This window comes from Cervus canadensis, chromosome 26 (genome assembly GCF_019320065.1).
Source record: "Cervus canadensis isolate Bull #8, Minnesota chromosome 26, ASM1932006v1, whole genome shotgun sequence".
NCBI classification, from domain to species: domain Eukaryota; kingdom Metazoa; phylum Chordata; class Mammalia; order Artiodactyla; family Cervidae; genus Cervus; species Cervus canadensis.
This window is the reverse complement of record NC_057411.1, coordinates 46,755,429-46,769,217: the sequence shown is the minus strand read 5'-3', so window position 1 is coordinate 46,769,217 and position 13,789 is coordinate 46,755,429. Positions and strand designations below refer to the sequence as shown.

At 46.9% G+C, this 13,789-nt stretch overlaps 1 protein-coding gene across 1 annotated transcript; it reads left to right on the top strand.

Annotated features, from left to right (window-relative positions):
* Positions 1–1,992: 1,992 nt before the first annotated feature.
* On the top strand, positions 1,993–5,060 carry FGFBP1 (fibroblast growth factor binding protein 1). Its single transcript, XM_043448507.1, has 2 exons — positions 1,993–2,130; positions 3,984–5,060. The coding sequence occupies exon 2, from the start codon at positions 4,004–4,006 to the stop codon at positions 4,706–4,708; it is 705 nt and encodes a 234-aa protein (XP_043304442.1). The 5' UTR covers positions 1,993–2,130; positions 3,984–4,003; the 3' UTR covers positions 4,709–5,060.
* The last annotated feature ends 8,729 nt before the right edge of the window (positions 5,061–13,789 follow it).

Below are 13,789 nucleotides of genomic sequence, written 5' to 3'. Positions count from 1 at the left end.
GAGAACAGACATGTGGATATAGGAAGGGAGGAGGAGGGTGGGACACATTGAGAGACTAGCATGGAGATATATACATTAACATGTGTAAAGCAGATGACTAGTGAGAACCTGCTGATTAGCACAGGGGGCTCAGCTTGGCGCTCTGTGGTGACCCAGATGGTGGGATGGGAGCGGGTGGGAAGGAGGGGATGTATGTGTGTTTGTATTTATATATATATATATGTATATATACACATAGGATTCACACTGTTGTACAGCAGAAACCAACACAACATTGTAAAGCAATTATACTCCAATAAAAAGTACATGTGAATAAATTCATTAGGTCTGAGAATACTGACCTCATGCCAACATGTTTTCTGTCACCTGGAGCTGAGTGTTGACACTTAGATATCAGGGACTACCCAGCTTGTCATAGCCCCCAGCACTCCTTGTTGTTCCTATCCCAACGGCAAGGGTCAGCTGCCATTTATTACTTATTATTACTATTATAGTTCTTACGCTATTGTTTTTCCTTACAGCAGAGTCAAGAAGAAAACAAACAACTTCTTATGCTCAAACATCATGAAAAGTAAAATAATAAAATATAGTGAAGTCCATATCATTGCAGATGTGAGTTCTTTTTACATTCTCAGTAAGGAAACAAAATGTACCTGTTTTTAAAGAATATAACTAAAGGCCACCTTATGAACCAAATCTGTTCTGCTTCACTTGATTCTAATGGCTCAGCTTCCTGAAAAATTTAGTCCACCAGGCTCCTCTGTCCATAGGGTTTTCCAGACCAAGAATACTGGAGTGGGTAGACAGGCCTTCCTCCAGGGGATCGAACCTACATCTCTTACTTCTCCTGCATTGACAGGCAGGTTCTTTATCACTAGCACCACCTGGGAAGCCCAAATAATTGAGTATGAGACCCTATATGAGGTGCTGTTATCATCATTTGTCAGTAGATGAGCAGAGAGAGGGTCAGAGAGGTTAAGATCACAGCTAAATGAATGCTGAGTCCAGGGCTCCACTAGGTCTAGACTCTGCCTCGAGGAGGCTCAGCAGAGTGAGGACCCCACCTGTGACCACAAGGTGTAAACTTTCAACAAGATCCAAATCAGGAATTTCTGCTTTACTGGCCTCTCAGGGCCCAAGGGTTCCTTTGCCCACCTAGTAACTTCAAGTGCCTCAGGTGAAAATGGGGATTCAAATGCTGGGGTGGTTTCCCCAGTTTAATCCTCCATTCACCAAGTATTCACTGAGTGCGTCAGGCAAAAAGAGGACAGAGTGGATCTCGGGAATCCAGGCTTTAAACCCTGGGCTCCCCATCCTCCTAGCCCTGTGACCTCGGCCCAGCCCCAAATACCTTCAAGCTCCAAAACTCCATCTGTAAAATGGGACGAATTATATTGGAAGGACTGATGCTGAAGCTATAGCTCCATACCTTGGCCACCTGAGGCAAAGTGCCGACTCATTGGAAAAGACCCTGCCACTGAGAAAGATTGAGGACAAAAGAAGGGGGTGACAGCATGAGATAGTCGGATAGCATCACCGACTCAATGGACGTGAATCTGAGCAAACTCTGGGTGATAGTGAAGAACAGGGGAGTCTGGCGGGCTGCAGTCCGTGGGGTCACAGAGTCGGACGTGACTTAGTGACTGAGCAACAACAATGTAGGTCGGTATATCATGGAGGGGCTCTGATGAGATTTAAGGGAGAGCTTTGGGTAGAATGAGTTATTGTTCATAACTCGCCCCGACCAAGATTCTGTTGCTGGGGTCCTGTTACCATCATGGAGGGTCTTTGCAAGGCTCTGCTGTCCTCCTCAGTAGGCCCCTGGGGGAAGAAAAAGGGCTTGGAAGAACCAGGTCTAATGCCCTGCATGTAACACCCCCCCGCCTCTCACACGTACACACAGACAGGATTACGCCAGCCACTTTCCCTGAAGGAACTGGCTTCCTCTGAAGGGGCGTGGCTGGGAGGAGTGTGAATAAAGTGACGCAGGTGTGTGAGGTGTAAATCCCTGTGTGTGTGGGCTCTTATATAAACGGCCTTCCCGGCCTCTCACCGTGGATGAGACCACGGGGCGCCTGCAAGCTTCCTCTTCCATCTGGGGTCGCACTGGACCTGCAAGCTCAGAACAAGGTAAGAGCCTGGCTCTCTGAAGAGTGTCATTACTTGCCACCCCCCTCCCCACCCCAGCTCCCACGAGGACCTCAGGTTCCTGGAACCTGGATCTCCTCAGGGACAAGTAGGGGCTGAGTCCCACTGCCGTGAGGAATGAGCAGGTCTTTATCTGACATACCTAGCTCCCAGCCCAACTTCGTTTTGGGAGCCCACATTTTGTGACTGTCTTCCCGTTATCAGGAAGGGCTTCCTTGGAGGCTCAGATGGTAAAGAATCTGCCTGCAATGTAAGAGAGATCAGGGTCTGATCTCCAGGTCAGGAAGATCCCCTGGAGAAGGGAAGGGCTACCCACTCCAGTATTCATGCCTGGAGAATTCCATGAACAGGGGAGCCTGGCGGGCTTCAGACCATGGGGTCACAAAGAGTCAGACATGACCGAGGAACTGACAATTTCCCTCTGTCCCTTTATCAGTCCTAACGAGAAGCCATATGCCCAGGGTAGATAATGAGATCAAGACCATTCCCCAAATCAACCTCTTCTTAAACAAAAGTCTGTATTTTTTTCAAATGGAGCAGCGGTGATATGAATGAACTTATCATCAAGAACTAAGCCAGACGAAGTGAGTTGTTCCTAATCGCTTTTTTCTTTCTGAAAGGCAGAGTAAGGTGAAAGCAAGAGGGATTCAGGGAAGGGCGTGGTTGTATAAAGGACCAGGAGAGGTTCTGGCTGCCTGTCCCAACTGTGTCACTTGCTCACTACGGGATATTGAGCAATTTATTTGCCGCTCTGAACCTTATCTGTCACGCCTGTTACCTGGTGGTGATGCATTATGACCTGCCAGGCAGGGCTCTTGTGTGAATTAACAAGGTGAAAGTGAAACACAGGTCATGTGCTTAGCACGTAGTTGGTGTCAAATAGAAATGCTCATTCTTCTCTTTGAGGGGTGGTTTTTGTTGCCCACTTGATAAAATCTATTCAGTTCAGTATAACGGTTTAAATCATCCTATGTCTTTAATGATTTATTTTTAAAAGCATCGACTGGGGACTTTCTCTATGGTAAGGACAGTGTCAAAGCAATCTAAGTGCTCTGATGGAAACTCACCTCTGTTCTCCTGGCTCACTCTGCCCAGTCAAACTGTGTGATCTCCCATTCTTCATGCCATTCCCCGGGTTCTTACTGAAGCCCAAATGCCCCTGCTCACCAACCCACTCATCTCAGAGCGTCCAGACCTCATGCATATTTAACCTTGGGTCAGACATCACCTTGTCACTTTCTATGTCCTTTCTCGCTGTGTGATCATCTGAGTCCATGTGGAACGGTGAGATAGAAGCTCAGCCCACCGGAGCTGAAACAGAGTCAACAATCATCTCACCCAACATCTTGATTTTCAGATAAAGGAGCTGAGACCCAGAGGGGGAGAGTGACTTGCCCAAGATCAGGTTGGGGGACATGGTTGGGACACACACCAGGTCAATGCTATTCAGATTCCCCCAAAGAGTTGCCTCCAAGTTTTTAAGACGTGAGACTTTCTTATTCACCTTGATAAATTCAACATCTAGTCTAGGGCATGGCTAGTGGTCGGTGAGCCATGAAAGCGTATTGAATGTTGAATGGATCTGGAGTAACTGAGTGAGGGGATAAGGGAGTGAGGACTAATGGGGTTCAGAGGGTATGGAAGAGTGAGTGAAGAGTAGGAAGTTTCTGGCATTCAAGGCTCAAGCAGAAATGCGAATAGAGCAGCTGCTTGTCTACTGATTCCAGGAAATAGGTTGTTCTTGGATCTCACCCTGAAGCAGGCAGACCTATGCCAGGTGAGGGGGAGGGTCCTCCTCCAGCCCAGCGCTGACTCACCAGACTTTTGTCAAACAGGTTCACACCAAGCTGAAGGCATGAGGACCCACAGCCTCACCCTGCTCTCCCTCCTCCTTCTGGCTGTTCCGATGCTCTTGGCGGAGGCCAAAAAGGAAGGAAGGAATAGACACGGCAGCAAAGCCAATGCAGATGAAGCGCATGCTCTGGGCAAGCCTGGGAAGGAGCCGAGGAGCCAGCCAACCAAGCGCCCGATCAAAGGCAAATTCGTCACCCCAGACCACGCTGACTGCAGATGGACGGTGACCGAGCAGGAGGACGGCATCGCCCTGAAGGTCGAATGCACCCAACAGGACAACACGTTTTCCTGTTTCTTCACTGGCAATCCAACCTCATGCCTAGAGTTGCACAAAAACAACGCCTATTGGAAACAAATTGGCCGGAACCTGCGTTCTCAGAAGGTCATCTGTGGTGATGCCAAGAGTGTCCTGAAGACCAGGGTGTGCAGAAAGAAGTTTCCAGAATCGAATCTCAAGCTGGTGAACTCTACTCTGATTAGGATCAAGAAACCCAGCCAGGAGTTAATGGAGCTCTCTCCCATGGACAAGGTTGAAGTGATTACCTCCCCCAGCCCAGAAAAGACCCAGCCCATGACCACCAAAGACCCTCAGTGTCTGGAGGAAGACTTGGAAAACCAAAGGAAGGCAGCCCTGGAGTACTGTGGGGAGACCTGGGGCTCTTTGTGCAAATTCTTCCTCTCCATGGTACAGGGCAGTTCATGCTAACAAGGTCAAAAGAGAACAGAGTCCTTTAGGAGGTGTCACGTCAAAACCTTTTCATATGCTGTAAAGATCTCCTAACTCCCTGTCAGATGAACATTTGTGCTATGGGTGTGCAATGGACTATTTAAACAGATTTTGCAATTTTTATCTCTGTGTTTGGAATTTGTTTTGTATTCATTTCCTTATATGTGATTTTAAGAGGCTATTGTCCTCTGTATTTTTCCATGGCCCACAAAGCTTTGTTTCTATGAGCAGTAAGGGCCAGTCTTTGAACTGAGTGAGTCAGAGTGGTGACTTCCGTGCAGTGCACTTTCTGCCCAATTAAGAAAATAAAGCCCTGTGCCTTTTTCAGAAATACGTTCAACCATTGTCTGATTTCTCTCTGCCTAGTTCCAATGAACTTGGAAACAGGTCCTCATATATCAGTGGAAAAAATATCCTGTTCATCAGCCATCCCAGGTCATCCCATAAGGTGATCCATTCCTGAATCCCTATCTTTACAATTTCAGGCTTTGATCTGTGGTATTTGATGCTTACTGAACTAATTTCAAGTGGGTCACCTGAAGCATCATGTGATGAAGACACCTTTCAGGGGCTCACAGATGGAAAGAGGGGAGGCAGAATTCAAAACCATCAGCAAATCATCCATGAGCTGGAGCAACATCCTCCACAGCTTCAAGCTAGGGCTCCCGTTACCACTTGCCATATACAGGACTCCTGAGCTTGCAGAGTTGGGCCTGGCTAAGTGCAGTGCCCTGAGAGGAAGATTTAAGTGCAAGAGGGAAACTCAGGGTGGAACTCCAAAGAGAAGAGGCAGAAACTTCTGGAAGATCTCAGGCTGAGCTTAACAGGAGAGGAGATACTGGAGTTAGAACTTGGAGAGTATCTTTAGGCAGGAAATGGGCAGAATGGAGGTACAATGGGCAGTTGACAGATACATGAAAGCAAAGAGATGAGAAAAATCCTAAAAGATGGGCGAGGCCACGTGGGTAGATGGTAGTGAAATGCAGGGATGATGTCATTAGTCATTTACATGCTAGTCTGAAAGATCTGAAAGGGTTTGAATTCAAGAGCTAGGGAGAGAGAAGGATGTAGGCCCAAAGTCATGTCACAATTCCACAACGAACAAAAAGTAAGGAGCGGAAGTTGGCAGAAATACTGTTCTTTGGGGTCTTTTTAGAGTTGGTGTCAGGAAGGAATGGCAAATGGGGTGGAAGAGGGCCTCCCACACTCACCAGCCTGCCGGAACCTACACGGAACATTGTCAGTGGTCCACCCAGAGTGTTACAGCCTCAGAGTGCGTTTGGGTATCATCTTTAACAGCATCAACACGAGTAGTTCTCTCTCACTCCCTATGGCCCAGACTCTATGCTAAGCTCTTTCCATGGATTATGCATGTGTTCATTCACTCATTCGTTCATTCACTAGTTCACCCAGAACACCATTGAGCACAGACTCTTGCAGCCTCTGTCCTAGGGACTGGAGAGACAGTAGTGCACCAGCGATGAACACTCTGCCTCCACGGAGCTCCCAGTGGGGAAAGCAGCCAAAACTCACAAACATACAATGACAGAGAGGAAAAGTCAAGGAGGAGAAAGGGGTGAAATCAACGGACAGTAACCAGCCTTAGGTGACATGGTCACGCTCGGTGGAGTTGATTTTTGAGATTAGATCTAAACGCAGTGAGGAATCAAGCCAGGTGACTCTCCGGGGTAAGAATGTTTAAACAGTCAGTGAAAACACTCTGTAATTAATTAATGAGGTGTGAGCTCCTACTATGGATTTAAAGGACAAAAATATCTGCAAACAAGAAAGAAAAAACATTTCTTAGTGGTGCTTACATTCCAATGACTGGACACCACTTGGTGTGTTCAGAAACATCAAAGACTGCAATGTCACTGTGGGGCAGAGCCGAGGACCTGACCTGTGAACCTGACCTGTGAACCTGACTCCCCAGAGAAGTTAACCAACATCCAGACACTCCCTAAGCTCCTCCTCACCACACCATGGGAATAACTTTTCCCCTGAAGGTGTAAACAGAGTGTGGCTCCCCTCTGTCACTCAATTCTACGCAGTCCTAAGATAGGAAAAGACAATTAGACACTTCCAGGGGTCATTACATAACAACTCTGACCTGGTCTGGGTGACATAAACATTGGAGAATTGACTTGACCCGACTCAAAGCCGGCAGAGCTGGGAGGAGGTTGTTTCAGGTATGGCAGAGTCAATTGCACCTGAGCTGGAGGTTTGCCTCTGACACCTCCCAACCAAGGTCTCTGAGCCAATTATTCAACTGTCTGAGCTCCAGGAGGGCTTTCCTGGTGGCTCAGTGGTGAATCCTCCTGCCAATGCAGGGGGACATGGGTTCGATCCCTGGGTTGGGAAAATCCCCTGGTGAAGAAAATGGCAAGTCGCTCCAGTATTCTTGCCTGGGAAATCCCATGGACAGAGGAGCCTGGTGGGCTAGAGTTCATGGGGTCGCAAAAGAGTTAGACATGACTCAGTGACTAGACAACAACAACTGAGTTCCAATAACGTCATCTCAACAACGAAGATCATATGGGTGAAACTTATACTGCTGGAAAAAGGAATAAGAAAGGAAAAGGAGGGAGGAAGGGAGAAAAGAAGACAATGGGGAGGAGATAAATGATAATAATAAAGTCTATTGATAGTACTATTGGATAGCTTAAACCAAACCAACCCAGAAGCCACTCTGCCTTCAGAATTTGCAAATACCAGAGTTAATGAATTCAACTTATCATTAAAATTTTGCAGCATAATGAAATCACCTTCAGAGATGTTGTAAGACTTGCACTAGTCAATAAATCTTAAGTGCCCAGGGCCCCATGGCTTACATTGTGGGTGTTTAGCACTACTGACCGTCTAAAGTCCACAGCACAAGACTGGCCTGTGGATGCAGCTCAGAACTTCCTTATGTAAACTTGTAAAATTGGAAGTTCGTCTTTTTTCTAACATGATCAGCCAAGGTTAGCAACCCTTACTTAAGGGTGGTACGTGCCAGTGACTTTGCCCCATTCTCTTTTTTATTCCCAAACAACTAACTGGGAGGTGTTTCATCCTGATTTTCTAGATGAGGAAACTGTGGCTCAGAGAAGTTGGATCAGTTGCCAAGGTCACAAAGCCTGGGAGAGGTTGTGCCTGGGAGGAAGCCGGGTCTGGAGGCCCCCAAGCCCTTTCTGCATCTGCAGCTCAGGATGTCTTCCCTGGTTGAGAGAAGATGGGCATTTGTGGTTGCTAGATGTGGACCAGGCCATAACACAAGCAGGGTGCTTCCCTCCCATCCACGTGTAAGCCCCTTCTGTGTTCTTACAGAGAAAGTGCCAGACGCTCAAGCTTCCATTTCTCTTTGGCCACAGTCACATTCTGAGGGGGGATGCTTTTAAAACAAATTAAAAATATTTTAAAAGCCAACACAGACTATACATTAGCTTCTATCCAACTCGGCACTCCATATTGTCTCTCTCTGAGGAGGGCGCTGCAACCCATTCCAGTGTTCCTACCTGGAGAATCCCACGGACAGAGGAGCCTGGCGGGCTGCGGTCCAGAGGGTCGCAAAGACGGCTGAAGCGACTTGGCACAGCACAGCACATTTTCTCGAAGTGGAGGAGCCAGCATGCGTGTGCATGCCTGCGTGTGTGCATGTGTGTGTGCGTGTGTGCATGTGTGCACGTGTGTGCGTGCGTGCATGCGTGTGCGTGCGTGCATGCGTGTGTGTGCGTGCATGCAAGTGCATGCGTGTATCTGTGCTGTGTCCCTGAAGGAATGATTCCCTGGGTAACAAAAGACTGGACACTCTCAAGTCAGTGAGATGGAAATTCTGCATCCCCTCAAGCTGCTCAGTCGTGGGAACATCTCCAGTTCCTTATAAAACTACATCTCAGCAGAAAAAGAAGAAAGCGGGGCTCTTCCCTGCGGCGGCTTGGCTGTGTGCTGTGGTGAACCACAGCAAAACCAGTGCCGACTTGAACCCCTGGAATCCAGCACATCTCACCTGGCCTCCGACCCAGACACCTCCGCACCAGCCTCCCTCCTCAGTCGCTTTTGGCAGGACACACAAAGGAGGCAAAGTGTTCAGGGCGGACAGCTCCCATGCAAACGCAAGGCCAGGCATCACCTACAGGGTTGGTTCTCATAACATGCCACGCTGAATGCCTACTTGGCGATCTCTCTCTCAAAAGTCTTCCATGAACAATACACAAGAAAATATTCATGTGGAGGCCTGCTAAGTGAAGTGTCAGGATGCCGGGGGCAGAGAAGATTCTGGAGGAAGGATGTCGGGGGCCTGGTGAGTTTGAGGTGGTTATCCTGGAGGAACTTCTCATCGGGTAGTTGGATATGTGGGTAATAACGTGGCAAAGGTGATTTCCATCTTGTCTATCACTACAGCCCCAGCCCTTAGGGCCCAGCCCACCACATAAGAAGCCCGCCAAAAATCTTGGCTGAGTAAATAAAAGAGGAGAGAAAGGAAGGCAAGAACAAAGACTGTAGACTTCAGCGTAAAAGAAAACTTGAGTTTCTAGGTGTGTGACCTGAAACAAGTCATATTTTCTGTCTCAGCCTCAGTTTCTCCGTCTACAAGATGGGTCTGAGAATATCCATCCGAGACGAATTAGACATCACTTAAAGTCTAGAGCATGGGCCTTACACAAACAGGTCTTTAAGATTTTATATCAGTGAATGAATGGATGAGGCAATTGAGTGAGAGAAGAGACAAGGGGACAATTCTCTAAGAAGGTTGCACGTACAATAAAAAATAAAACATACTTAAACGTTTTCCAACCAAAAAAAAAAAAAAAAGAGAGAGAGAGAAGAAGAAGGTTGCACAAGACTCGAGATCTGCCATGCCAAAGGTCTGACTGTTCATAATCTACTCCCAAGGACCACCCTCTCCCTAACGGCGCTTGAGCATCTCATACTTGTCGCTGAATGGAAGGACTTTCCGAGGAGTAGGAGGAAGGTGAAGACACTGCTGGTCCTTTAGGACAACTTTGGGGCTTTTTTTTACCAGCCTTCCAGCTCACTTGCCAGGATCCTCCCCTCCTCTCCTTCGGTTCTACTGCCTGAGGGCTCTGGGGCCCAGCCCAGCACCTGGTTCCCAGGTCATCTCCCCCGGTGTCACTGCTCTATATACCATCTGCCCACTCACAATTCCCACGTATACTTCTTCGGTGAAACCTGTTTAGGTTGAAGAGCATAGGAACAAGGCAAAATAATACAAGCAGTCTTCTTTTTCTAAATGTTTTTATTTCATACTGGGGTATCACCAATTAACCATGTTGTAACAGTTCCAAGTGAACAGTGAAGGGATTCAGCCATACATACCCATGCATCCATTCTCCCCCAAACTCCCCTCCCATCCAGGCTGCCACATAGCAGTGAGCAGAGTTCCCTGAGCTATACAGTAGGTCCTTGTTGGTTATCCGTTTTAAATACAGCAGAGTGTACATGTCCATACAAACTCCCTATCTATCCCTTCCCCCCAGCTTTCCCCACAGCAACCATACGTTTGTTCTCTTAAGTCTGTAAGTCTCTATCACAAGCAGTCTTCTTAACTGTATGAGTCAAATAACAATTCTAGATAATCAATAGAAATAACTTGATCAAAGAAAGGAGTAATGGGTTAAACAAAGCAGAAAACCATTTTTGAGCAGTAGGGGATTTAGTAAAGAAAACGTCCCTCCATGAATGTTTTTGTACATCAACTCCTATATCCATTAACTTATTGGCAGCAACTGTAGGTGCAACAGAATGTTCCATCAAGGTATGATTACATTTACACATGAAAATTTGCAATTCTTTGGTTCCTTGCAAAATCTTACATAAGGATTCTAAGGAGAAGCTAATATCAAGAACAGAAAGAGGAGGGAATAACATTTGGGTCCACACTACCCAAAGTCTCATGGGGGAATGTAATAAGTGGTCCCCTTCCAATTAAAAGGCGGGCTTCCCTGGTGGCTCAAAGGCAAAGAGTTCACTTGCAATGCAGGAGACCCAGGTTCAATCCCCGGGTCAGGAAGATCCCCTGGAGGAGGCCATTGCAACCCACTCCAGTATTCTTGCCTGGAGAATTCCATGGACAGAGGAGCCTGGTGGGCTGCAGTCCAAGGCGTCACAAAGAGTTGGAGATGACTGAGCTACTAATAGTTTTCCAAAATAAATGATCAACAAGTGTTCAGTTCAGTTCAGTCGCTCAGTCATGTCTGACTGTTTGCAACCCCATGGACTGTGGCACGCCAGGCCTCCCTGTCCATCACCAACTCTCAGAGCTTGCTCAAACTTATGTCTATCGAGTTGGTGATGCCATCCAACCATCTCATCCTCTGTTATCCCCTTCTCTTCCTTCCTTCAATCTTTCCCCCAATCAAGGTCTTTTCCAGTGAGTCAGTTCTTCTCATCAGGTGGCCAAAGTATTGGAGCTTCAGCTTCAACATCAGTCCTTCCAATGAATATTCAGGACTGATTTCCTTTAGGATTGACTGGTTTGACCTCCTTGCAATCCAAGGGACTCTCAAGAGTCTTGTTCAACACCACAGATCAAAAGCATCAATTCTTCGGTGTTCAGCTTTCTTTATGGTCCAACTCTCACATCCATACATGACTACTGGAAAAGCTATAGCTTTGACTAGACGGACCCTTGTTGGTAAAGTAATGTCTGTGCTTTTTAATATGCTATCTCGATTTGTCATACCTTTTTTTCCAAGGAGCAAGCGTCTTTTAATTTCATGGCTGCAGTCACCATCTGCAGTGATTTTGGAGCCCAAGAAAATAAAGTCTGCCACTCTTTCGACTGTTTCCCCATCTACTTGTCATGAAGTGATGGGACCAGATGCCATGATCTTAGTTTTTTGAATGTTGAGTTTTAAGCTAGCTTTTTCACTCTCCTCTTTCACCTTCATCAGGAGGCTCTTTAGCTCCTCTTCATTTTCTGCCATAAGAGTGGTGTCATCTGCACATCTGAGGTTATTGATATTTCTCCTGGCAATTTTGACTCCATTTAGTGCTTCATCGAGCCCAGCGTTTCCCATGATGTACTCTGCATATAAGTTAAATAAGCAGGTGACAATATACAGCCTTGACGTACCTTTCCCAATTTGGAACGAGTCCATTATTCAACAAGAGTTAGGAATCCAGAAAAAGGGTTTCCTAACTGGTACATAGAGGTCATTCTACATCACAGGTTACAATACATACAAATTGAGTGGCTATCTTTAAAAAGACATTACAGGATTTAGGAAAAACAGTCAATTCACAATAGTGGATGGAGTTCTCTAATAAGTAGGGCTCCCAATAAGAGAAGCAGATCCATACAACAGTTTTTTGGTAGCTTTATCACAATCTGTCAAAAAGTGGGTATAGTTATGAAAGTTCAAATAATTTCCAGTGAAAAGAGGCAGTCAATATTCCTCTCCAAAAACAATAGGCAATGCATGAAATCGGCACATCAAACTCACATTAACTGTACCATAATGGTACAGAGTTCCTTGGCACCAGATGTCAGGGCATTCAGTAATGCCTTCAGGGATAAATACCCAATGATCATCAGGAACCCATTCTCTAAATAATCTTTTTCCCATGCATGTGTATTAGTAGGGGCTTCCCAGGGGCGCTAGTGGTAAAGGAATCCATCTGCCAACGTGGGAGATGCAAGAGACGCAGGTTCAATCCCTGTAGGAGGAAACCGACTCCAGTGTTCTAGTCTGGAAGATTCCATGGACAGAGGAGCCTGGTGGGCCGCAGTCCATGGGGTCACGAAGAGTCGGACACGGCTGAGCGACTGAGCATGCGACTGACCCTGCATGTGGTAGCAGGCATTAAAACCCCTCAGGCCTCATCCTTCTGAACAAGGTAACACAGCAGTTGCAGAGAACAAGCAGTCCAATCAAACATGTCAGTTAAGGATTTGTTTTGATGTAACTGAAGGAGAAGAAGGCCTCAGGGGATGAGGGGGCCGGATGGCATCACCGATGCAACGGACATGAACGTGGGCAAACTTCGGGAGATGGTAATGACAGGAAGATCTGGCATGTTACAGTCCATGGGGTTGCAAAGAGTCGGACATGAGCGGGTGACTGAAGAACTGAAACATTACTGAGTCTGTAAACAACTGTAAAAAGTCTTTGTCATATGTTAACCTAAGTTCATGTGGTTTTGATGTTGTGGTGGAGATTTAGTCACTAAGTCATGTCTGGCCCTTATGACCCCATGTAGCCCACCAGGCTTCTCTGTCCATAGGATTTTCCAGGCAAGAATACTGGAGTGGGTTGCCATGCCCTCTTAAAGGGGATCTGTGTGACCCAGGGATTGAACCCATGTCTTTTATGCCTCCTGCATTGGCAGGAGGGTTCTTTACCACTAGTGCCACCTGGGAAGCCCATGTGATCTAACAGACAGAAAAATTGTGTCCACAGCTAAGGAAGAAGAGGCCTGGTTTGCTGGGTAGGTGAAGGTATGCTGATTTGGGGTCTGGCTCATGTTTCTCCAGCTGAAGACCCTTGAAGATTGAGGCATGAATCCACATTACAGTCAGACTTCCAAGAAGAGTCTGTATGTTGCTTTTTCTCCCAGACGTCCACATTTCTGGTGTGCCCACAAAGTCAAACCTTTTAAGTCACTGGAGTCTGGATCGACTTCTCCTGCTTGTGTTCAGGTTTGTTTGTCATATCCAGACTTGATCAGTACTGGAAAGTCCCTTGTTAACAGTAGTCTGGCGTCCCAGATGGCAGAGGGGCCCAGGCGGTGCATCCACTCCACGAGTGAGACTTCCTATCTTGCACATTTTAGATGGTTACAGCATCCCTCGCCTCTACTCCCTAGATGCCTGTAGCGAACCTCCCCCAGTCGTGACAACCAAAAATATCTTCAGAGGTTGTCACATGTCTCCTGGAGACAAAATCACCCTGATACAGAACAACTGGACTAGGGGGAAGTCATAGCACGTTGTCAATTTGCTCAGTTTTATGGAACAACAGGCATACTGCTGGAGGCATAGGGGGTGAAGAAAGACAAGTGCAAAGGTGTGAATTCTACAGACAGTCCCACCTGCTGGGGCGCACAAGGCTGAGC

Excerpts from the sequence above, each read along its gene's own strand:
- FGFBP1 (XM_043448507.1), top strand. The coding sequence starts at position 4,004 with ATGAGGACCCACAGCCTCACCCTGCTCTCCCTCCTCCTTCTGGCTGTT.